The following is a 22,601-nucleotide window of genomic DNA, read 5'->3' as shown; positions in this document are numbered from 1 at the left end:
AAAGATGGATCAGATCATGGGCTTCCTAACTCTCAGTTAATTCATAAATGAGCAACGAGGTGGAGTGGAAATGAAGATGAGGCTAGCCATGGACCAGCCAGTCCCTCAAAGTGGCCCTGCCTTTGTTTGTGCAGAACTTTAAAGCTTACGGGAATTTAAACTGATGAGTTGTATAATAATGTACTTCCTCATACAGTAGTCATGAAAAGGGAACATATCGAGAAACCAAAATTGTTTTTTTATATCGGGCTGTAAACAAGTTTATTTCTGCTGTGATGTTGGGTAATTTAACATAGAGATTTATGACTTCTGGAGCTAGCCTCAAGTGGCCATTTGAGGAACTGCAGTTTCTGGCACTTCTGCATTGCCTTTGTCTTTCAGCCCCAGAGGTAGCTGCTTGATAGAGGCTCATAGAATGCAGTGACTGCTTTGTAAAATAAATAAATAACAATAATTCAAAAGCCCTCTTGACTAAGATTATTTACCCGCTATGTCCTCAACCATTTCATTTTCTTTCAAGTCCCAAGGTGGAAAAATTCTGGTTTAGTGATTATGAAACAAAAGGAGCTCAAACAATGTTGATTGTTTAATCATAAGAAAATTCAAATGTGACTTGTGTATTTACATTTAAATTTGTTAATAACTGAATAACAGTAACAAAAAAACAAACAAACAAAAAAAAAACTGACGCACTGACAATAATACCATTGATAAATACTCTTAAATAACACAAAAAAAAGTAGTTTTGGCAGCAGCTCCGCTTTTGTTGTTGCTGCTGAAGTAATAAATGCCGTACTGTATATCTGCCCAGCAGATCAACAGGAAGCATCTTTTAAATATTTGCTAAATTAGGTTTGAAAATACATCTACAGTATAAATGCAAAACATATCAAAGCAGCAACAGCACCTTAGTTATTAGTTACATATTTTTAGGAACTGTTTAGCCCAGTATTGTTGTATGTCCATGAAGTTTTTTTTATTAGTTAACTGCTGTTTGTTCATCAGCTTCCACCTGAGAGGACAATGGTTACCAGGGCAACCGGAGAGCTGCTGTCACAAGTCTGTGAGGTAGACACTGGAGGACGTCTCAACGTAGATACAACCTCTGAATCCTGAACAAGTCCGTCCACTTCGCACATCGATTGCAAGGCTCCGACTCCTCTCAGACTCGGCCGTCTGGAGTCGAGCCCTGCCGAGCAACGAGTCCCACAGCAGGCCTCTGTTCCATAACTGCACATACACAAGAGTCGGATCAAGATGGTGCTTGTCTGTTTTTGCGCTGTAAGAAATGTGAATGTTTCAAACCTCGACAGAGATGTGCATGTTGGGGTATCTCCTGTAGAAGATGGTCCTGAGATTGAATTCGGGGTTTCCTTCCTCCTTGAACACCCGTGTCCTGATGGTGTCGTTCTCACATCGCACTACAGCGTAAACGTCTGGAGCTGTAGTAAAACAAACACGGTGTAAAGAAAGAGAGAAAGGAATAAAGAACAAGCATGTCTCAAATAGATGCAACAAGACATGGGAAGAGTGCAAAAGTTCAATCTCTTGTTAACCAAGGAAGCAGAAAACAAGTGTATTTATTTTTTGCATGTGGCAGGAGATGTAGTGACAGCAGCTGTGTTGAGGCACCTTTCTGTTTGGGTGGGCTGAGTCCTGACGCCCTGCGGAGATGGACTGTGGTCACTATGGTGGGCTGAGGTAGAAAGCAGTGAAGCACAGAGGGAGATGGCAGGTCCTCCCTCAATTCCCTTTGTGAAAAAAGGGAACCAAGTTAAGGAGCATCGGACTGGCATATCAAAGAGTTAGCTCTAATAACAAGAAACATACTGTTGCTGTTAAAATAAAAGAGATGATCGAACAGAAACTGATGCTCTTAGTGAGGATTGAATATGAGCAACAAAGTAGATTTTTATGTAGAGAGTCCAATACAGCAACGTAACAATACTCCATTACAAGTAAAAGTTCTGCATGACTTCAGTAAAAGTACATAAGTTTACAAGTAGTACAAGTATTAGTGGCAAAATATAATGTCGTAAAATCAAGGGTCTTGTCTGCACTTCATATATTACGATATACAACAGCATCAGATTAAAAATACTGAACAAATTAATACTAAAATTTAAGAATTGTAGTAGTTGCAGCAGTTTTAACTATTTTATATACATTTTTATGTACAGGGACATCATTATGGATCAACGGAAGACAGAAAAAACAAACTTCCAATTCTTTTTCTCTCTTTTTTAAAAAAAATTTCAGTGGGATATTGGATCATTTCAGCATTTAATAAAAAGAAATCATGTGTAGAGCAAAAATAGTGAAACACATTGATATCGGACATGAAATGTGACCTCGACTATACCTATCAGAAGATGGTTAGAAAGGCTGAAAACCCCTTTGTTGATTATAAAAAATATGTCAAATTTAAAAGCGCGTTATATCTATTGTATAAAATCTTAAAAGTAAAGGTTTTCCAATAAATGTATGAGGGTATGAAGTACAGCATTTCCTTCTGAAATGTAGTGGAGTGGAAGTTTAAAGTCACATAAAATGGAAATACTCAAGTAAAGTACAAATGCCTAAACATTGTGCATAAGTACAGTTCTTGAGGAAATATACTTTCTACCCCTGACTTGCACAACAACACACTCCACACACCTGAGTCTGACGTGAGAGTGGGAGAAGAGGCGTAGCAGGAAGCGTCCGGTGACCCCCGGCAGGAAGGTGGTGGGCAGCACAACATAGCGGCCCGGCGTCATGGTTCCCCTCAGCGTCACACTGCGGGAATCCATGTAGACAGAGCTGGCCGCCTGCTCCACCACACACTGCACCCGGCTGCAGCGATTCACCTCCACCTGGGGACGACAAGGCAGCAGGGAGATCAATTTACAAGAACCAATAAGATGCGCATTTCGTTCCGTGACCTGCTCACCTTCAACACCTCAAAGCCGATAGGCAGGTTTTCTCCTCCTCCGTTTTTCCTCCTTATCCGTCTGTCCTCCTGCTGCAGACAGATCAGCACCTCTTCCTCTTTGCCTTGCACCTCAAACATGAACTAAATAAGAGAAAAGGTCATGTTTAGAATGCTTATGTTCACTTTTCAACTTGTTTTCACATCAGATTTACCTGTGGATTGTGCAGAAACGTGTCCCTGTGGTTGATGCATCCCCCACATCGACTCCTCTTATCCATCTGCGCCTCCCAAACTCCATTCACATCCCCTCCATCGTCTTCCTTTGTTGCACTTTTCCGAGTCTTCTCAGGATCACACCTTCCTCTTTTCCCTCTCTCCTGCTGAATCTCCCTGAGTCGGGCCTCCTTTCGGTTTCCTTGCTGCTTGGTCCCTCCCGGTTTGATGTTGTTCGTTCTCAGAGTCACTGCGTAGTTGCTTTGGAGCACGGTGGATGGAGGTGCTCCAGGGGTGGTGGGAGCCAGAGCCCACTCCCCGTAGCAGTTCACTTCTGTCCAGTGAGAGCTCGGCCACAGCAGAGCCCTCTCCACCAGCCGACACACCACCACGTCAGTGAAGTGGTGACAGAAGTCCTCGAAATCCATCCTGAGTGTGAAGAAATCAGGCTTAACTGGATTTTGAACTGGAAATCCATATATTATATTAATATCATCCAAGCAGTTATACCAGAACTCCCCGACATCCCGAACAATGAGCCCCATCTTCTCCCTCTCTGCACGACTCAGTTGTTGCCACTGCTCTGACCTGCAGGGGGCAAGCAAGGACAAAAAGTGGAGATGTACGGTTTAACACTTGGTAACGACTTGAGAAAATTACAAGAAGTGCTTCAACTTCTGGAAACCTTTATTGGTCCAGTTTGGCCATTTTCAGAGTTTCTCAGCCTTTCAGAATGTAAATGGCAGATGTCTCCTCATAAAACAATTCCCTAACTATTGTAAAATGTCAGAAATTGTCCAGAAAACTTGCAGTGGCATTGTAAAATGTTGTAAACCAGATTGTTAAATGTCAGCGGAGTCTGTATTCCCAGAGCTCCTGCAAAGTGGATTCGGCGGTCACAAATGTGGCAGAAGCCAGTACAAAAGGGTTCAGAGTGCCCTCACCCCTGACTCCAGGCGCCCGTCCAATCCGTAGTCCCCCATGGGTTCCTCATGCGCACCATAAAGAGTCGGGACGTCCCGCCTGTCTTCAGCAGCTTCTCCCCCAGCCTCACCTTCCTCACTGCTGTGATCCCGTAGGCGTGTCCTCGCACGAGCCCACACTCCAAAACTGACTCCACTGTCTCCCCCTCTGCCGGCTAGGAAACATAAAACACACTCAGATCGTTTTATCTTGCTCTCCAGTGTCGAAAATCTTGAAGGCGCTAAGAGGTTCGAGAGGTAAAGTCCTACCCGTATGGAGCAGGTGATGAGGGATTTGCGTTCGTGGACTTTAGCTAACGTCTGGAAGAAAGCTCTCCTCTGGTCGCCGTTTAAGCTGAGAGCCTCCCGATCCAGACTGAAAGGCTCAGAAACACCACCAGTGAAGTCGATCAGGGCCTCTGCAGTGTTTCCTCCCTCCAAGGCCTCATAGCACCCATTTAGCCTGACAGACCAGATTGGGACAGACTGATTAAAGGGTTGATTCATGGAGAGTATACATGGTTGTGTCGCTCTTCTCCATTTTCAAATTTGTCAATAATCCTATTCGGCCCTAAAATGTAACTAAACTGTAGCTTCCTCTAGAATATGTAGATCTATGAAGTCCCTGCCTCTCTCTTCACCGACCCTTACCCACTTGCCGCAGCTCAACACACAAGCTCACCTTCACTAGAGGGGTCTTTTAAAAAAAAAAAAAAATGTATTACAGGTTTTGTGGACCACCCATTGCTCCACACACTTTCCTTTAACTTGTTCGAGAACAATACCAGATGTAAAGAGTGTGTAGATTGATCTAACATGAGCATAATTCCTTGAAAGAGTAGACTTTTTTATTGCTGGGATGTTGACTAAACTTGGTCCTGAAGGAGGAGAATTCTATACAAGGTTCTTGAGCCCTTAGCTGAGGCTAGCAAGGGTTATAGAAAGCTACCAAGGACTAAGCAACTGCTCATGGAGTAGGAAGGGATGGTCTGGAGCAAGAGAATGGATTCAACAGTATTTCCATAATTGGAACAGAGGCTCAAAAAAAAAAATCTAAAATGGTGTTAGGTTTAACCTTTCATGACCTATCGGGAAAGAAAATCTACCTGCCATGAGACCAGTCAGATGTCAACCAGGATTTTCTACTGCCACTCACTTGGCGTAGGCCTTCTCAAGCAATGCGCTCCAAAACTCTCGTGGTGTGGCTGAGCGGCAGAAGAGCAGCACTCCATCTCCGCTGACTGGCAGACGGTCGTCCACCACCACATCCATCCAGCGGCCAAGGCGCCAGAACCGGAAATGAAAGATTCCTGCGTACAGGTCCAGACGCTTGGGGTTCCACTCCTGGTCCACATGGTCAGGAATGACCTAGGAGGAAGAGAGGGGAAGATGAGGCCAACAAACATGGAAGGACGGTTAAAAAAAGAGGGCAAAAAGAGGAATGAGAAAACAACTGAGTAAGAATGATTTGGAAAAAAGTGACACACAACCTTTTTCCACAGTGACGGCTCGGAAGCAAGGCAGGAAATGGCTGCCACCATCCAGCAGTTACCCAGACTGCCCTGGTGCAAGTCCCGAGTGCTGATGCCGTCGACAAACAGACGAGGATCCTTACATATCTCCTGGAGTGACAGAAGAAGAAAGCGATAGTTACATTAGACAGGATATATGTTGTTTTTTGGGGGGCCAACTTTGTTTTTGTTGGGTTTTCAGTCACTGTTGTTGTTTGCTTTATTAATACTTCTTAGGCACCAAAAGTAGTTGGTTATACATAGGAAAATATGCTGGTTTGGGGTAAAAATACCAATGCAAATGCTAACCACAAAACGTCCAGTTGTTTTTTCCCAAGAATAGCCCCTAAAAAAAAACGTAGCTCTTACAATTTTGCAGCCCAAAACAGACCAATGTAGCTTTTACACATTTTTTACGGGCTTGGCTTATCAAAACAATAAAGCCCTAAAACTGAAACATTGAAGTGAAAGACATTAAAACACTAGTTACAGCTGAGGGGAAACCCAGAGTCAGATGATAACCATCGTTGAGTTCATCTCTACAAGCAACCCCGTCTCACATTACACACAGTTTTACATGGATATTGATTACACTGTGTCGCAGCTTTAAATACACTCGCGGTAATGTGAAATGAACTGTCATTAATTATTGCAGCCGTTAGTATCATCACAGTGTTTTATGAGGTCTGTGAGGTGATTTCATTCGGAGTGTCCGAGCACTGCTGAAGAGACAGATCCTCTCTGTGCGGACCTTAGTTTGGACGGGGTCGGGTAATCGTAGAAGCGCTGCTGGACGGACACACACATGCAGAAAGATGCACTCTCGGTGGTCACAACCTCCTCAGCTGTAACTCCAGACCAGATATCGACCTTCGCTAAGATGATATTACGTTCATAACAAGTGCAGATGAGGCCAACTAGATTGTGAAGTGGACACATATGATGGCAAATGGGAAGTTAGAGTTAGTTGTGTGAATGTCAGCAGAGTGAGGCGACAGATGTCACCCTATCATCCGACTCCCTGTTGATACACGCTTAAAATACCTGAGTGAGGTATTAGGAACACAATACCATTAACCCCTTCTGTGCAGCACTGAATCAGCAAATTAATCGACAGCAGGGTTTCGCATTACGGACCGAAGACTTGGCACACATACTGGATGAACTCCTTGAACTACTGATCAAACGGGAAATACCTCGGATTTTTGATCCTTTCCTGATTTGTTTTTGTAGAAATAGGTGAGGTGTCATTCATTATAGTTGGCTACCTTTTACCGAACAGACCCCAGCATACAGTGCAAATTTATTAGATACCACCAAATGTAAGGTTTAGGCCACAGCTGCCTTAAATTAACAGCATTGGTAACTACCAAAATCATTTGTATGTTTCTGTAGTGGTTAATACACCAGTATGTCGAAGCTCTTTAACTGAAATGATATTTTTATTGCCTAAATATAATAATTGTTATCCATGAATTTTCAAATTTACAGTTTTACAAAAAAAGCAATTTAAGAAGTAAAGCACATTATTATTTTTTGACTAAGATGTCAAATTATAGTAATTTGCTTGCATTCCTGAACAGAAAAATTAGTTTTAGCAGTTGAATATTATGCTTGATTCATTTCTGACTTCTCGGAGAAGCCCAGTGAGTCGGCTCAAATGTGGGGATAAAAAGATGAATTCAGTTTGAAATTCCTCATTTATGTTCAAAATGGTGAAACGTTTAGAGCTTTAGAGTGTGAATTAAAGAACTTCATCATGCTGGATGGTCCATACACATACAGTCCTAAGACAGGTGGTCTAATAAATTTGTTAAGCTCTGCACATGACCTGAAGATCAAAACACAAAGGACATTACAACCACTAAAATAAAACTTTTTTTTAACTTTATAATGACAAGTAATTTCCTAACTATCCCATCCATCTGCACTGAAAAATTTCAAATCTATTTAATCTTGAATTTAACCTCAGTTTTCTCTGCTTTTATTTGTGCATTACACCACTGTTAAAGGCTGCTTGGCTTGACGTAACCACAATAAACGCTTGCACTTACAGTTACACCCATCACAACACTGAGCTAAAAGCACATTGGCTATTTACATTGGCTGGTGCTTTTTCTAAGCTCCCACACACACACACACACACACACACACACACACAATCCCACTGATATAGCGGTCCATAGCAACTCACCCGCTGAGGGCTAAGGTTTCACTGCCTGACGCCTCGCCCGTAATAGAAAGCGCTTTAATTAACCCAATCTGTTGAAATGCAACATGTTAAGGCAGCCGCTCGGTTTAGATGTGGGAGGAGAGGAGATGTATTTTTAACTGATTACAGCTGCTTGACTGTACATTTTTAGACAGAATCATTTGACCTCCACAAGGTGAGAGGAGTTTCCTCCATCATAGGTCCCTGCCCCACTCTTCCATGGGAGTGTTTTTACTCTAAACTCACCCGCGGTCTCTTCCAGGTCAGTCCCGGCGGGGGCTCTCTCTTGTAAAAGAGGGACTGGTTGGTGGCAGGGAATAGAGGATCCTTGAAGAGTGCACCTCGGCGCAGGCATGCCCGTCTCAGCTTGTGATAGCTCTGGCCCTGGAAGTCATTTATTCGCTCTGGCATCGTGGTTGAGCCTGAGAGGTCTAAAGTAAGGAGGCAAGAAGAGTTGAATCAGAACAAACAAATGACTTACAAGCAAAAATAGGTGGATGGGTCAAAAAAAAAACACATGCAGATTCAAAGTCAAGTTTGTTCCTGCATGTTTAAAAAGGTTGTACATTCAAATGTAATAAAATGCATGTGCTTTGGCTCTCCCTAAGCTCTTATAATGATACTTAAATAAGAATAAAAACAACAACAATAAATGCAACCACAATAGAAGCGACAGCAATAAACATTAAATCCCACAAATGTTAGAAACTCCTCAGTCTAACTGCCTGAGGGTAAAAACTCCACAGTCATGCTCTAAGAAACTGGATCCACGCTGTGTCGAGGTAGTGTGGGATTACACTCACAGTGAGTTCTGTGGATTTTAATGTCATATCAAAACAGTGATTATGTTGCTCGGTGGTTTTTTCAAATAAACTGTTGAGTGATTGAGAGTTCACTTGAAGCCGTAATACGACTTTTTATTGTTATTGCTTTTGACAGAGAATTACAAGCGTCCTGCGGTAACATAACTGTTAAAGAAAGCACTCGCCTGTTAATTATTAACATGAACACAAACAAACTGTTGCACAAAATTTATTGGCAAAGTTTTCTGATTTTTATTGCTTTTAAACACTGAATTATGGTCAGTCTGATTTGGCTTGTTGACAAGAGTTGTTTTAGTTTTTTTAAAGACTTGTTCATATCAAAGTGAAACAGATTTTTACAAACTAATTTAAATGAATTAAAAATATTACATTTAAAATAGGATTGTTCAGGTATTCACCCCCTTGAAAATCGCTCATCTAATTCAACATGGCTGCAGCCGGTTGGTTCAACAACTCTCACAATCAGTAAAACAGAGATCATCTGAATGCATCGCAAGTGATTGATGATACCTGTATCTGTAAGGTCCGGTCACTGATGAATCAGTCCTTCTGGCTATAACTACATCATAAAAATAAAAGAAAACTCCAAACAACTCTGTAAAAAGGTTACTAAAAAGCATGAGTCAAGGGGCGGATAGAGAAAAAAAGTTCCAAATCACTAAATATCCTTCTGAGTACAGGTAAATCCATCATCAAGAAACTGAAGGAATATGATACATGTGTAAATCTGCCTAGAGGGGATGGTCTGGTGATGGAGGTCACCATGACACGTATCACTCCTCTAAAGGGGTCACGAGGTTCAGCAGCTGAGATCGGAGAAACAGTGTATTAAACAACTAATGCCTGAGTGCTTCACCAGTCGGAGAGTGCCAAAGAAAGAGCCATAAACACTCATTAACATCTTGACTAAAGAGAGTCTGAGTTCAACCGAAGGAAGATCTGATGACACCAAATTTGAGCGCTGTGTTTGGCAGAAACAAAACATCGCACATCATCGCAAACACACTGTGAAGCATGGTGGTGGCAGCATCATGACGTGGGGATGCTTCTTGGCAGCAGGCCTGGGACGGCTTGTAAAGGTAGACAGTAAAATAAATAGAGCGAAGTACAGGGAAATCCTGAAGGACAACCTGATGCAGTCTGCAAGAGAATTGTGGCTTGGGGGAAAATTTGTTTTCAAGCAAGACCATGATCTGAAGCATACAGCTTACCCTAACCCTGCTTTGGAACAGCAGAGGCCTCAATACAATGGAGAACTTGTTGCTTGACTTGAAAAGGGCAATCTCATGCAACCTGACAGTTTTGCAAAGAAAAATGGGGAAAATTTTAGTGTCCTGATGTCCATAGCTAATCGAGACCCAACCACACAGAGTCAATGCTGTAATTGAGGTCAGAGATGCATCTTCTAAACACTAACGGATAAATACAGCTGCACTGAGATAAACAACTGAGCCTACAAAATTAGAACATGTAGCTTATTTTAATGTTAATCTACCTCATACTTAATTTGTGGTCAAAATAAATCATTTAGCTGCTCAAATAAACCAACATCTTATATATGTTAAGGCTCCTTTACTATCCTGCTATCCCTCACCCCCTTCATTCCCACCCTCACCCCAACTGGTCGAGGCAGATGGTCGCCTCCCTGAGCCTGGTTCTGTTGGAAGTTTTTTGTTTTTTTCCCCTCCCCGTTAAAGGTTTTTTTTTTGGGTCTTCATGTTGGGGTCTCTGTTCTTTGTTTGAAATTTGTAAGGTCTTTACCTGAAGTGCTATGAGATGACATATGTTGTGAACTGGTGCCATACAAATAAAACTGAGTTGAATTATTGTGATAACGTAACTTTTAAGCTCCCTCTTATAAAATTAATGGTACTGTGCATGTGACATCTGCACTCAACCTGCACTTCTCCCAGCTTACACACTGCAGGAGTCTAAATATGTGACATACCACCGCACGTATGAACACTGAGTGTTGTTTTGCCTGGCAGGGTTAGACTGGAGGGGGATCCTGAAGGGTCAGCATGTGTGTGTGTGTGTGTGTGGTGTGATAGCCGTAAGGTGTAACTGTTTTAGTCATCAGTGATATGAACTGCTGTACTCCCCGAGTCAGCAGCGCATGTGAGCGTCAACTGACGTGTGCATATGTGAAGCGGTGTGATTGTGTGTCAGTGAGAGTATGCCAGGTGCTGAGTGTGTGTGTGTGTGGGTTTGGTACCATGGCAGGGTCAAATCAGGGACTTGCTACTGCAGAGGGAAAAAACCCACATGAAACCTTGCAGGTGCTTGTGCTTGCAGATACCGCGCAGGTCAGCGTTATCAATTATCAGTGAGGTTTGGTTCTTTTTCATTGCATCAGATTTATGCAGAGAGACACACAAACAGGAGATCATATGAGGTAAACACTCATTTTGTTCAGAAATGTAATTTGTTTGGTTTGTGATTATCGAATCTACTGTATGCACATGTTGCCAGTGGCTTCTCAATCACCAGGACTTCTTGCAATAAATTAAAAATTTGCTAAATTCAAAATTCACCCAATTTTCTCTCAGTCATTTTGTCCAAAGGTCAAACTGATTGGATTGATTTGTGCATGTTTCTACTATATTAGAAGCCAAATTTATGATATATGGGACAATATTGAACTGAAGCAAACTTGGAAATATATCAACAACAACAAAAACAACAGCACACTGTGTAATCAGAGCAGGACTGAAACCCAAAAGCCAGTTGACACATAGCTTTAGGCTATATTTATATTTTAAAAAGCAAAAAAAAAATATCATGCATAAAAATATAAGCTTTGTTTGCTTCATACCAAAAGCACTCACATTAACCCCTATGCAGGACTTTTGGGGTTTTTTGGACCCCAGGCTATTTGGTTTAGGTGACAGGAATTGGATTTTTTTATTTTTTCAGATTTCTTTATTTTTTTAATATACAAAGAAGGACATTTGTCATGTGTTTGGAACCAAAAATACATCAACTTATCAGAAAATGGATTTAACATAGTATAAAAGTCTATAATGAATACCAACTGAAATTTTGCACATATTCTTTCTATGTATGGCAACATGAAAGTCCTGAATAGGGTTAAAAGAGACTTTGGAATAATATGGTAACAGATTTTCTTTCAGCTATTGCAAGTCATGTAAAAACCATTGGACACTAAAGTATAGTTGCCATCTGGTGTAAGTCTTCACTGTAACACCGCTTCCTATTAAAGTAATGTAAATACAGACGTTTTTGTGAATTTCAAGGTAGTTTAACCCACAAAAGTTCACCAATCTGTAGTCACTTGACTTAAAATGATGAGATGAATTAATTTGCAGCCGAGAGTTTAATCAAGTCAACTCTTCAAAGAGTCAGAACTAGCAAATGTCACGCCATGCACTGTTCTGCTCTGCTGAGACTTTTCTTTTGTAGCTTAAAAAACACTTCACAGTAAAAATTGTTGTGTGACACTTATTATGAGTAAAGTCCTAGTTGTTACTTTCCTTCTGTAATTGAAAACAATGCCAACCATGCAGAGGGTTAGGAAGGAATTCAGTCCCTACCACTGTACGCTTATTTTAAAATCCCCTCCTATGTTTTCTCACATGTAAAATAGTTACTGGCAGCTGGTTGCTTATAATAACAGATTCCTTCAACAGAGCAGTTGACAAAGGAAAGCAAGTCTGTCTGTGATAATGGTCTAAAAGACGCAGTCGATTCAACTTCTTAAGTTAATATCTGGTGGTTTAGATCCAATTTTTCAATTAAAAACTAATAAGGTGAAATTTAAATAAATGATTTTGCCTAACTTCACTTACCTCGTATTTTTATTTAGCAGGAAAACTTGTGTTTAAGTTAAACAAGTTTAAAACAATTTACATTGTGTGTATGACTTTGCTTGTTCCAGTCCTCAGTTTTTAGTGCTGCTGCTGCATTTACTTTAAATATTTAATTATTAGTAACAGGATCATTCAACATTTTTGGGCCCTGGGAGTTTATTAAATATATATCAGATCATGATAGATCATTGGTTATGCATGAACTGACGAGGAGATGTGTACTTGTGTTGCCAAGATAAACTTACCGTTCAGTCACACTTGAAGTTCTTCCTCTGTCTTGTCTTCCTCAGATGAAACTAGTGGATTCAGGATCGTGTCCTCCGCTCGTTAGTCATTCAGGAAAATTCTTTAGGGATTCCTGGTTGTTTTTTTCAGCTGTTGAAAGCTGACTAAATGGATCCAGAGCAGCTCTTTCTTCTTGTTTCCTCTGATTCTGTCAGGAGTGTTTGGTTCATCTCCATGAGGTACTTAAGTCTGTGTCATCAAAGATGTTTGTATCGCTGGACCTGAGTGAGAAAAGCACAGCTTGATGTGAGTGTGCAAGTTTCCTTACACCATCTGTTATGGCTGTGTATCATCTGAGCATGTGAGTGTGTGTGTGTGTGTGTGTACACAACAGCTTGTAGACGTGATGCATGAGTGTCAGCCTGTGTAACTATATCTGACTCTGCACAGACAATAGACAGACAGTCACCATTCCAAGTGACATAACACACAATTATAGCCCCGGCAAGTCTGGCAGCAGTAAAATCTACAGTTACTGCAATTACTCTTGAGTTTCAGACATTTAAGATGAACAGTTTATCCTCTGACACCTGTGCGCAAACTGTTCTTGCAGCTGGAAAACAAACAAATGTGTTTTCTAGGAGTGTGTGTGTGTGTGTGTGTACTTACTGCTGCTGCGGCTCTCCCGTTTGGTGACTCTGCATATTCTGTCTTCTTCTCTTTGCATCTCATCTCTTTTCCTTTCCGTCCTCATTTTAACTTGGCCTATGACTCCTTCTCTTCTCTTTTTCTGCCTTATCTTTTTGGCCTCTTCTCCTCTTCCCTCCTCTCCTCTCCTCTCTATCTTTTTTCCTTACAGACTCTGGCAGTATCCGTTGCTGTGGCGCGTGCTGCCCCTGACACCTGAGAAACCGAGAGGCAAGCACCTTCTATTTTAACTGCTTCACTGCCGAATATCGAGCCAATTATCTCCCTTTCCTTTGTGTTTAAGTTGTGGCAGCAATTCGGTGTTGATGAATTAGAAATCCATCTCAACAAAATGGTTGCAATGACTACTTTTTGGGAATGTTTGTGTGCAAAACGCCATTATTTTAACAAAAAGATTGTAGATTTCAGAAATTTTACATGAATAAAAGGGATTTTTATATATAGTTTTGTTGTCTACATGGACTACATTGTTGTAATTTAGGCTGTGTATACCTGTAATAGGTAATACAGAGCATGTTTTTGGTATATTTTACATATACATATTAAAGGGACATATGTCATATGATTTTTATTTTATTTTTTATGTTAACATATGAGAATAGGCCTGTGCAGTAGACTTAAAGTATTTTGTCCAACATAGCCATCTAGTGTTTTTTGTTTGTTTTTTAATATTCAAGACAACATATGAGCAAGAAAATAATTTTTTTTTTTTTTTTAAGAATTTTTATTGGCATTTGCATTACAATTTTTGTTGTCTGTTAGTGTGTAAGTTTCTGGCGAAGATTGGACTTCTTGTGTTCCTCAAAGTCAGCTTTGTTATAAAAAGAAAAACTTAGGTAAAGAATAAAAGTAAAAGCAGCAGCAGAATAAAAACTATATACAAATATAAAACTTGTCCACTTTGAAAGCAGTGCACTAATAATATGCTCAAAAACATAAATTTCCATGGTTGCATACATAACAAACCAAAGGACCCAGTCCTGTCAACTTGCAGAGTGAGAGTTTCACTGTTGTTTTTTTTTTTTCTCTTTTTTTAAAACAGTTTTCTGGTTGAAACATATTTCGATGAATTATTCCAATATTACAACTTGCCATTGTGAAGTGTAGAGTAGTTTGGCAAGAGGAAACAACAGTTTAGAGTTGCATTTAAACCATTTTAAGGCAATAGGGCATCATTTTCATTGAAAAATAAATAAATAAATAACTTTGGAACACAGAGCTTTTTAAAGTTTTTAGGGATATAATCAATGACTGTAGAGGAAAAATAACTAGTTCGATGAGCTTCACTAACTAATGAAAAACTCAATCTGTATCTTAAGAGACGTACTTTCATTTTTGAGGAGTGATGACTTTGTGTTTTTCTTCTATCAACTACCTTCCCTGACATCGGAACACCAGCTATCGACTCGTCGCGCCTGGTGGGATACTGTACGCATGCGCAGTTTCAAGTCGCCCCAAACTATGCCGATGTGGCTGGTTTGATATTAAACTTTTCGTAATTTTAGTTAGTCTGTAGGTTCTGAAGCACACAAATTGCAATGGGCGTTTTTATTCTGGCTTTTTTGGGGCTCTGCAGTTTGGTTTTAGCAAATGACGACGAAAGGCTGCCGAATAAATGCGAAGGTAGGGCGATAAAAGTGACACTAGCTAGATGTAATGACATTTAGCACTGTAGGAGCAGGATGGTGTCTGTTTACAAATGTATGTCAGTCTGTTATACGTGTATGAAATGTAGAAATAGCTGAAACTGTTTGTGTTTTTGTTGTCTGTTAGTGTGTAAGTTTCTGACAGTTGAGCTGCAGGAAGCTCTGGCGAAAACTGGTCGCTCCAAAGAAGTTCTGGAGGTTGGAGAGGTGCTGGACACAGGCAAGAGAAGGAGAAAGATCAAGTACAACACCTCGTAAGTCCACTTTGAATGAAGAATGTGACTTCAATCCATGATCTGAGCTCTGTGTGTAAACCTCTACATTGATTCAAGTGTCTTCTATGTTTGTGTAGTCTCAATTCAAAGCTGTGTATTTGAATTCAGGGAAACTCGACTGACTGAGGCAGTAGACAACATATGTGAGCGCATCCTGCAGTACAGCGTTCACGCAGAGAGGCCCGGCAGCCTCCGATACGCCAAGGTAGTTTCTCTGTAAAAGCTCTTATTGGGTGTCCTAGTCATTCTTTTCAGTTTGTGTCGTGAACTGACACCTGCTCTTTTTTCAGGGTGCCAGTCAAACCATGACGACTCTGAAGAATCTGGTCCACAAAGGAGTTAAAGTGGACCTGGGTATGCCTTTTGAGCTTTGGGATGAACCCTCAGTTGAGGTGTCGGACATGAAAAAACAGGTAGGAAGAGGCATTTGGGCCTGCTTACAATGCAGAAATACAGTTAAGCTTTTGAGTGTTTAGGTGGTCGGTTTAAAACATATGCAACGGACATGCAGTCCAGTAGGATTGGATCTTATGACTATTTTCTCGCTTAAATCGATTCGTTATTTAGTGTATAAAACGGCAGAAAATGGGGAACAATGTTGGTCAGTGTTTCCCAAACATCTAAATGACATCCTTAAATGTGTTGTTTTGTCCACAACCCGTAGATATTCAGTCATAAAAGAGTAAAGAAACCAGAAAATATTTTATTTTAAGAAGCTGGACTTGGCAAATTCAGTGTTTTCTTCTTTTTAAAAAACTCACTCAATAATTGATTAGCAGTAGACATCTGATATTATCTCGTGAGCCAAATATAATTACTGCAGGCCAGATTTTTTTTTTTTAATGATCTCTCTTCAACATTTTGAAATTTAGGTGCAGTGTTTTGATATCTGTAGTTTCCATTCTTTCCTAAAGTCAGTTGAACATTGTGCAACAGCAGCAATGCAACCCAGAGCTACACTTTGGTAACAGTATTGAACAACATTACACACCTGCTTTGGCCACCTCAACCAATGTGTATGTGTCTGTGTGTTTTCAGTGTGAGACGATGCTGGAGGAGTTTGAGGAGGTGGTGGAGGACTGGTACTTCCACCATCAGGACCAGAGGCTGGAGAACTTCCTCTGTGAGAACCACGTCCTCCAGACTTCAGAGCAAGGTAGGAGACGCCTGACACAGGGAGAGTTCTGCATGAACGATACTTTAATGTTATTTATAATGCTTTCAAGTAGACTAATTGATTAGTTGTTTGATACATTTATTGTCAACTACTTTAATAATTAGTAAATCAGTTTGAGTAAATAAAGTCTCTAAGTCTAAGTTTCTAATCTCCTTTCTCTGATTCCAGCTTCTTAGGTTTTATTGTTTTCTGATTTCTTTACTCCTCCATGACAGTAAACTGAATATCTTCGGATTGTGGACAAACAAGATATTTGAAAACATCTTTTGGAGCTTTCAGAAATGCTGGTCAACATTTTTCACCATTTCCTGACATTTTATAGACCAAACAACGTATGAATTAATCAAGACAATAACCAACAGATTAATTGACAATTAAAATACTTATTAGTTACAGCCCTACTTTTGAGCCACCTCAGCTTAAAATGACAAGGACTTAAATTATAAAGTCTACTGGGGTTTTGATTGAAATATAATTTTATGAACAAAGTCATTTGTCAAGCAAAAATGCCCAATATTTTCTGTTCACAGCTCTTCCAATGTGAGGATTTTGATGTTTTTTCTGTTTTAAATCAATGTAAGTTTAAAATGTTTAGATTTTTGGTTTATGTTTGGATTTTTTTTTAAAGAAAAGCAATTTGAAGAGGTTTCATTACTATCATTTTAAAGACTAACTCATCACTTGTTTTGTTGCTTAATTTCACTCTCAATTATGGTACGATTAATCAGGGCTGAATTATTGATTTGTTGGAAGTCTAGTTTCATTTCTACATTTTTTTTTCTTAGAAATAAATTCAGATTACAGTGTCAGATGACAAAGGGTACTTTCCCAGACTTAAGAGAAACTAACAACAAATAGCAAAGAGAAATACATTTAAACGTCTGTTAAACAGAGGTTTGCTTTTAGAAGGTCAAGAGAACCACATGAGCACTTTAATCTTTTCCATGTAAAAATGTTGCACATTTTAGTCCATGAACTCTCTAAAGTCTGAACAATAAAAGTGAACTGAGCAAAGAGTAAACTATGTAGCTTCAACCTCCTCCTCATGTGTTTTTCTCTTCTTTCCTCAGAATGTCTCAAAGAGGTGTGGAAAGCAGACATGGGGAGGAAAGGAGGGGCTGAGGAGGCAACAGGAAAAGAAGAGGAGGAAGCGAAAACAAAGGAACAAACTGCACATGATGCTGGAGAACTTTGAGAGAAAAAAAAATTCGAAAAATTAAAATGCAGAAAACAACACTACACCTCAGATTTGATTTAGGTCATCAAGCTGAAAATGAATGGACAGAAGCTGATATTATGCACCGAGACGTGTTTTTAGCCGTGTTCCTGGTACGTATATTTACTAAAAGTTACTGCAGCTGTGATGCCTTTTACAAATTAACACTATTATTTTTATATGTCAACCTTCTATAAATTGTTCCAACACTCCAAGTAAAGTTTAACGCCTTTAATTTTAATACAAGACCTTTCCAGTGTTATATTTTGTGTAACCTCTGTTACATCTCTCCTTATGCCAACAATATACGGGACGTATCTGTATTTTTTACCTAAACTACAGCCCTGAAATGCAATATGTATGTACAGCTTTTTCACATTGAATAAAATACTTTTTTTTACAACACTGTTGGATGTTCAGTTATTTTCTATATTTAATTTTTTTAACAGAAAATTCCAATATATAGGGGAGAGTGAGGGTAAGATGAGCCAGTTTTTACTTGAAGTGTCTTTACAGTGGGGGCATAACAGTAATGTCTAAAAATAAAACATGTACGTATACTTTAGGATGTAGGAAAAATTGATCTGGATCTAAAATAAACCAAAAAAAAAAGAAGTGTTTTCTTGGCTCAAGGCAAGGGGTAGATTGAGCCTTTGGAGGAAATATTTTGTGGTAATTGTATCATTGATTGTGTTGAAGCAAAACTGAGAATTTCATACCTCATAAAACGCTCTATCACAGCAAAACAAATACAATACCAAATGACCTCTTAAAAGTTGTATTTAAAGATAAAATGTACAACTTTAAAGGCCAGTTTCCTTCAATAAGGCCCTCAGATGACACATTCTAGAACAAAATCATGTTAAAAGTGACCACATTTTTACAAAACTGGGCTACTTTTCAACATATATAAAGGCTGCAACTTTAAAAGTCAACTTGGCCGAAGGATTCCACATTTTTAGAACAAACTCCTGTTCACCATCAATGAAGTTTGACAACTGCAAAGGCCTATTTTCTTCACAAGGCCAGTGTATGTCACATTTTCATAACATAATCAAGCTCGTAAAAGAATAAAATTAACTTAAATTCTCACAGAACTGGATTTATTACAGAACATCCCACTTGTCAGGTGTATTCGCAAGATCAAAATTAAATCCACTGTAATCCTCATCACACAACCGGGAATCTATTAAACATGCCACTGATCCACACTGCAGGAGAATATAAACTTCTGCTCCCTTCTGTGCTGGTAGTTTCTTGATCACCTGCTTTCTATGGATGAGTCCCTCATCCTTCTCCTTCGCTCCTCCATCCAACCTTCTGGCTCAACTTAGCCACACTGCCACCATTTTAACAAACAGGCAGTTTAGAGGTAACTTCATGCCAACAGTTTAGTCTCATATTAAAGCTCACTAATGCACTGACACGTGGGAAATAGTTTAAAATTTCTCAATAATTGTTCAGACTCAACACTCATAAAACCATGAAAAACATACAGTTTAGTGAATTAAAATGTGCTCACCTCTGACTCCATGTGCTCCTTCTCTTCACTGGGAGAGTTTAATGGATCCCTCTTCAGAAAACAAAGGGAGGCTCAGCTAACCCACAGGCTCATCTTACCCCACTCTCCCCCAAATACAAAAGCAAATGTTGTAAGGTCAAGTCTGAGTCTTGTGGTGACGCTGCTACCCTCCAATCAAGGTTGATTAGTGTCAGGCGTGATCCTCTTGGCTCGTGCTGACACCTTTTTTTGTTGTCAAAGCACCAAACGATGTCTCTTCTTTCTGTTTATTTCATGTTTTTTCTTTCTGTTCTGTCTACACTGGTAAAATGCTACAGCTATCAAACCAAGCCTCTTTTCCTGTCCTTCCCTGACTTGGCCGCTCTTGAAGCAACCTCACTCGACACCACCGACAATCCCCACTTTGAGGATCCCGTTGGAGAGATAGCTACAGCTGGAGATGATGAACCGTTTGTGTTGAAATGCCACGAGGACAGCATTGAGGTCGTGATGAGAGCTCAGCTGTTTGACCCCGGCCTTCCAGCAGAGCCCATGCGGCTGAGGCTCGGACCTGCCAGGGATGTGCAGGATCGCTGCATCGCCAGGGTGTCTGGAAATGGAGAGTACATCATCAGAGCTCCACTGGCCGAGTGTGGGAACAAAGTGATGGTTGGTGAGCCTCTTTAGTAGAATGATGTAGTCGCTTTCCAGCTGTGAAGCGAAGCCAGATCAAAGTTGTTTAACCCTGCCGCCACCTAGTGTTTTTTAATTGATAATGCTGTCATTTGTGCTTTAGTTTACAGAGAGCGCTGTGCTTTACAGCAACCTGCTCCTCTACTATCCTCCTCCATCGTCACCTGGCGTCCAAGTGGAGGGCGCTGCCATTTCGGTGCAGTGCGAATACAAAAGGTGCATTTACATAATACATAGAAGTCTTGCAGTGAGCTTTATATGTATTGATGGTGCTTCTAAGTGTCTAACAGCCAGGAAATAGAGTTAAAGGTCAAGTCAGCATTACTTATACAGCCCATTATAAACAACTGTCATTGACCAAAGTGGTTTCGAATAGAGAAATAAGATCAATGTTACAAACTTTAACTATAAAGTTTAAATATTAAGGTTAGGACCTTACAATACTATTTGTTATATTAGTTTACCTAACTAATTTAAAACGGTTAAAACCCTATTATATACTACCCCAAATCATTTGCTGAATGGAGAAGGAAAGGCCCACTGAATCCAAAGATGCCCTGTAAACAATCATAATAGTACTAGCATAGAGGAACAACTCTTGTTTCACATTAATCTCTTATCGTATCACATTTTGGGTTATATTACCACAGTAGTTAATTTTTTAATTTTTATTGTTTTACTATTATTATTTTATTATTGTCATTGTTTACTTTGTATTTTTTAAATATATGTTTTATTGTTATATGTCTTTTATATATTTTTTCTATTTTTATTTTCTCTGTATTATTATTATTATTTTTTTTAATTCCTTTTGCTATTTGATCTCAAATAGCAAAGAAGTAAAACAAAAAAAAAATGCATATCAAACAAGAGCTCAGATCTTAAGAGGTAGAAAGACCTCCAGCAGAACCAGGCTCAGGCAGGACGGCTGTCTGCCTCGACCAGTTGGGTCGAGGGTGACAGAGAATAGGATAGCAGTGACAGACAACCAACAAGACAACGTAAATAGATGGAGAAATTCATTTACAACCTACAGTGCAGATGTTTTTTTTTTAAAGATGCTTCAGTTTCTCAGTCCCAGCAACATAAACATGATCACATATGCTTTAAATGTCTTGGGGCGTTTCAGAAGGCCAGATCACATAAAGACTTGTACGTGAGGAAATTTAAAAGATAAATCCTGAAAGTGACAAGAGGCAAATGGAGAAACTTGAGCCAGCGGAATATGCGGTTTAGTTTTAGTTGCAAGCCTGGCCGGAGAGCTTTGTCGTCCGGGCTGAAAAGCACGACTGAACCCAAACTAATACAGCAGCAGGTGGTAGATCAGTTCTAATTTATAGGTTTCCAGGGTTTTACATCAGAAAAAAATCACAAAATTCAAGTATTACACGATGAGCATGGGAACTCAACATAATGAAACATATAATATAACAATGCTATTAAAGGACTTACAATGCTTTAAGCTTGTTTTATTATTTTGGCTGCACGTTGCTTTGATGGAAGCAGTTTCTCAGTAATGTTAGTTGTGGTTTTTACTTGTAGGAGATACACAGTGAGCAGCAGTGCACTAAGGCCAACCTGGAGCCCCTTCACCTTCGTCCAGTCGGCTCATCTCGACCTCGATTTCCACCTCAGGCTCATGACAGGTGAGTTGGTTTCACCCTGACACATTAAACAACCTCCTGTAATGATTCTAAAATTCAATACAACGCCTTAGCTTCCTCTTTTAACAAACTGAGGGGGTATTTTGGTGGAAATGTTATTATTCTCACCATTTAGGTGTCTTTTGGGAATATCTATTTTTATTTACATGTATTATTTCTTCTAATTTATCCTTTTTAAGCCAGTTTTATTGCTTGAAATGACTGTTTGAATGAGGGCATCTGATTTTGGGTTTTTGTTTTAAAGTCGATAATGGACGAGCACTTGATATGTAGCTTGTGTTCTCAGCTCTGGAAACTAAATGGAGTGGAGAGCAAGAGAGTGGTTTAACATACAACAAATGTGCCAATGTAGCTGAAAGAAAATGTCATTTGAAGTTAATAAAATCACATAAAAATTGTATATTATGTGGGAGAGCCTTCCTTTCTTTTTCTTTTGGAACATTTACATATGAAGTCAGAGATTTTTCTACAAACGTCATGTGGATATAATCTAATCTAAATGACTGAAGATGCATCAATATATTAAAAGACAGATTTGTTTCATCCAAAGTGTAAACGAATCCTATTTAAATCTCCGTCTCCTCTCTCATCAGATGACTGGAACAGTGAGAGACCATCGTCCGTCTATTTTCTAGGTGACACGGTCAACATCGAGGCCTCCGTAGACCACCGTCATCTTCCTCTCCGCCTGTTTGTGAGCAGCTGCGTGGCCACTCTGACCTCTGACGTGAATTCTTACCCCAGATATCCCTTCATAGACCACCAGGGGTGAGTATCTTTAATCTGCAGTAGTTCCTCCAGTTAGTTAATTAAAACTACTTCTTTTGAACACACTGCTGCTATAAATCTTCCAGGTTCCTGTGTCCCGTTTTGTTTTGTTTTTTTCTTATAAAAGCCGAGGGCAGACGTTAAATCTGATAAAGATCTGTCTGCTCCGTGCAGATGTTTCACGGATTCCCAGCTGAGTGGCTCCAATTCTCGTTTCCTGCCCCGAGTTCACAACAATCTTCTCCAGATTCAGCTCGAGCCT

The 22,601-nt window shown here is 39.8% G+C and overlaps 2 protein-coding genes across 2 annotated transcripts; one reads left to right on the top strand and one right to left on the bottom strand.

The window, feature by feature from the left end:
* Window positions 1-571: 571 nt before the first annotated feature.
* LOC103372444 (calpain-5) lies at window positions 572-13,561 on the bottom strand. The gene is made up of 14 exons (XM_008302093.1): window positions 13,361-13,561; window positions 12,712-12,972; window positions 8,059-8,243; window positions 5,580-5,711; window positions 5,246-5,457; window positions 4,360-4,552; window positions 4,072-4,265; window positions 3,638-3,715; window positions 3,127-3,556; window positions 2,933-3,055; window positions 2,659-2,855; window positions 1,633-1,751; window positions 1,306-1,442; window positions 572-1,230 (listed from the first exon to the last, which is right to left on the bottom strand). Exons 3-14 carry the CDS (start codon window positions 8,221-8,223, stop codon window positions 1,054-1,056), a joined length of 2,157 nt encoding a protein of 718 aa, XP_008300315.1. The 5' UTR covers window positions 8,224-8,243; window positions 12,712-12,972; window positions 13,361-13,561; the 3' UTR covers window positions 572-1,053.
* Window positions 13,562-14,830: 1,269 nt separating this feature from the next.
* Window positions 14,831-18,120, top strand: LOC103372443 (protein canopy 4-like). The gene is made up of 6 exons (XM_008302092.1): window positions 14,831-15,022; window positions 15,173-15,299; window positions 15,429-15,525; window positions 15,611-15,733; window positions 16,359-16,476; window positions 17,568-18,120. The coding sequence occupies exons 1-6, from the start codon at window positions 14,938-14,940 to the stop codon at window positions 17,690-17,692; spliced, it is 675 nt and encodes a 224-aa protein (XP_008300314.1). The 5' UTR covers window positions 14,831-14,937; the 3' UTR covers window positions 17,693-18,120.
* Window positions 18,121-22,601: the final 4,481 nt, after the last annotated feature.

Source organism: Stegastes partitus, unplaced genomic scaffold (assembly GCF_000690725.1).
Source record: "Stegastes partitus isolate 25-593 unplaced genomic scaffold, Stegastes_partitus-1.0.2 Scaffold1756, whole genome shotgun sequence".
In the NCBI taxonomy this organism is placed as follows: domain Eukaryota; kingdom Metazoa; phylum Chordata; class Actinopteri; family Pomacentridae; genus Stegastes; species Stegastes partitus.
The sequence above is the reverse complement of the archived record's forward strand: the minus strand, read 5'-3'. Positions and strand labels throughout refer to the sequence as shown.

Coding starts and splice junctions, on each gene's coding strand:
- LOC103372443 (XM_008302092.1), top strand. CDS start 14,938: ATGGGCGTTTTTATTCTGGCTTTTTTGGGGCTCTGCAGTTTGGTTTTA. Junction 15,023..15,172: donor GCTGCCGAATAAATGCGAAG/GTAGGGCGATAA, acceptor GTTGTCTGTTAG/TGTGTAAGTTTCTGACAGTT. Junction 15,526..15,610: donor GCAGCCTCCGATACGCCAAG/GTAGTTTCTCTG, acceptor CTCTTTTTTCAG/GGTGCCAGTCAAACCATGAC.
- LOC103372444 (XM_008302093.1), bottom strand. CDS start 8,223: ATGCCAGAGCGAATAAATGACTTCCAGGGCCAGAGCTATCACAAGCTG. Junction 3,716..4,071: donor ACGGGCGCCTGGAGTCAGGG/GTGAGGGCACTC, acceptor TGCCCCCTGCAG/GTCAGAGCAGTGGCAACAAC. Junction 1,443..1,632: donor CAGCCCACCCAAACAGAAAG/GTGCCTCAACAC, acceptor GTTTTACTACAG/CTCCAGACGTTTACGCTGTA.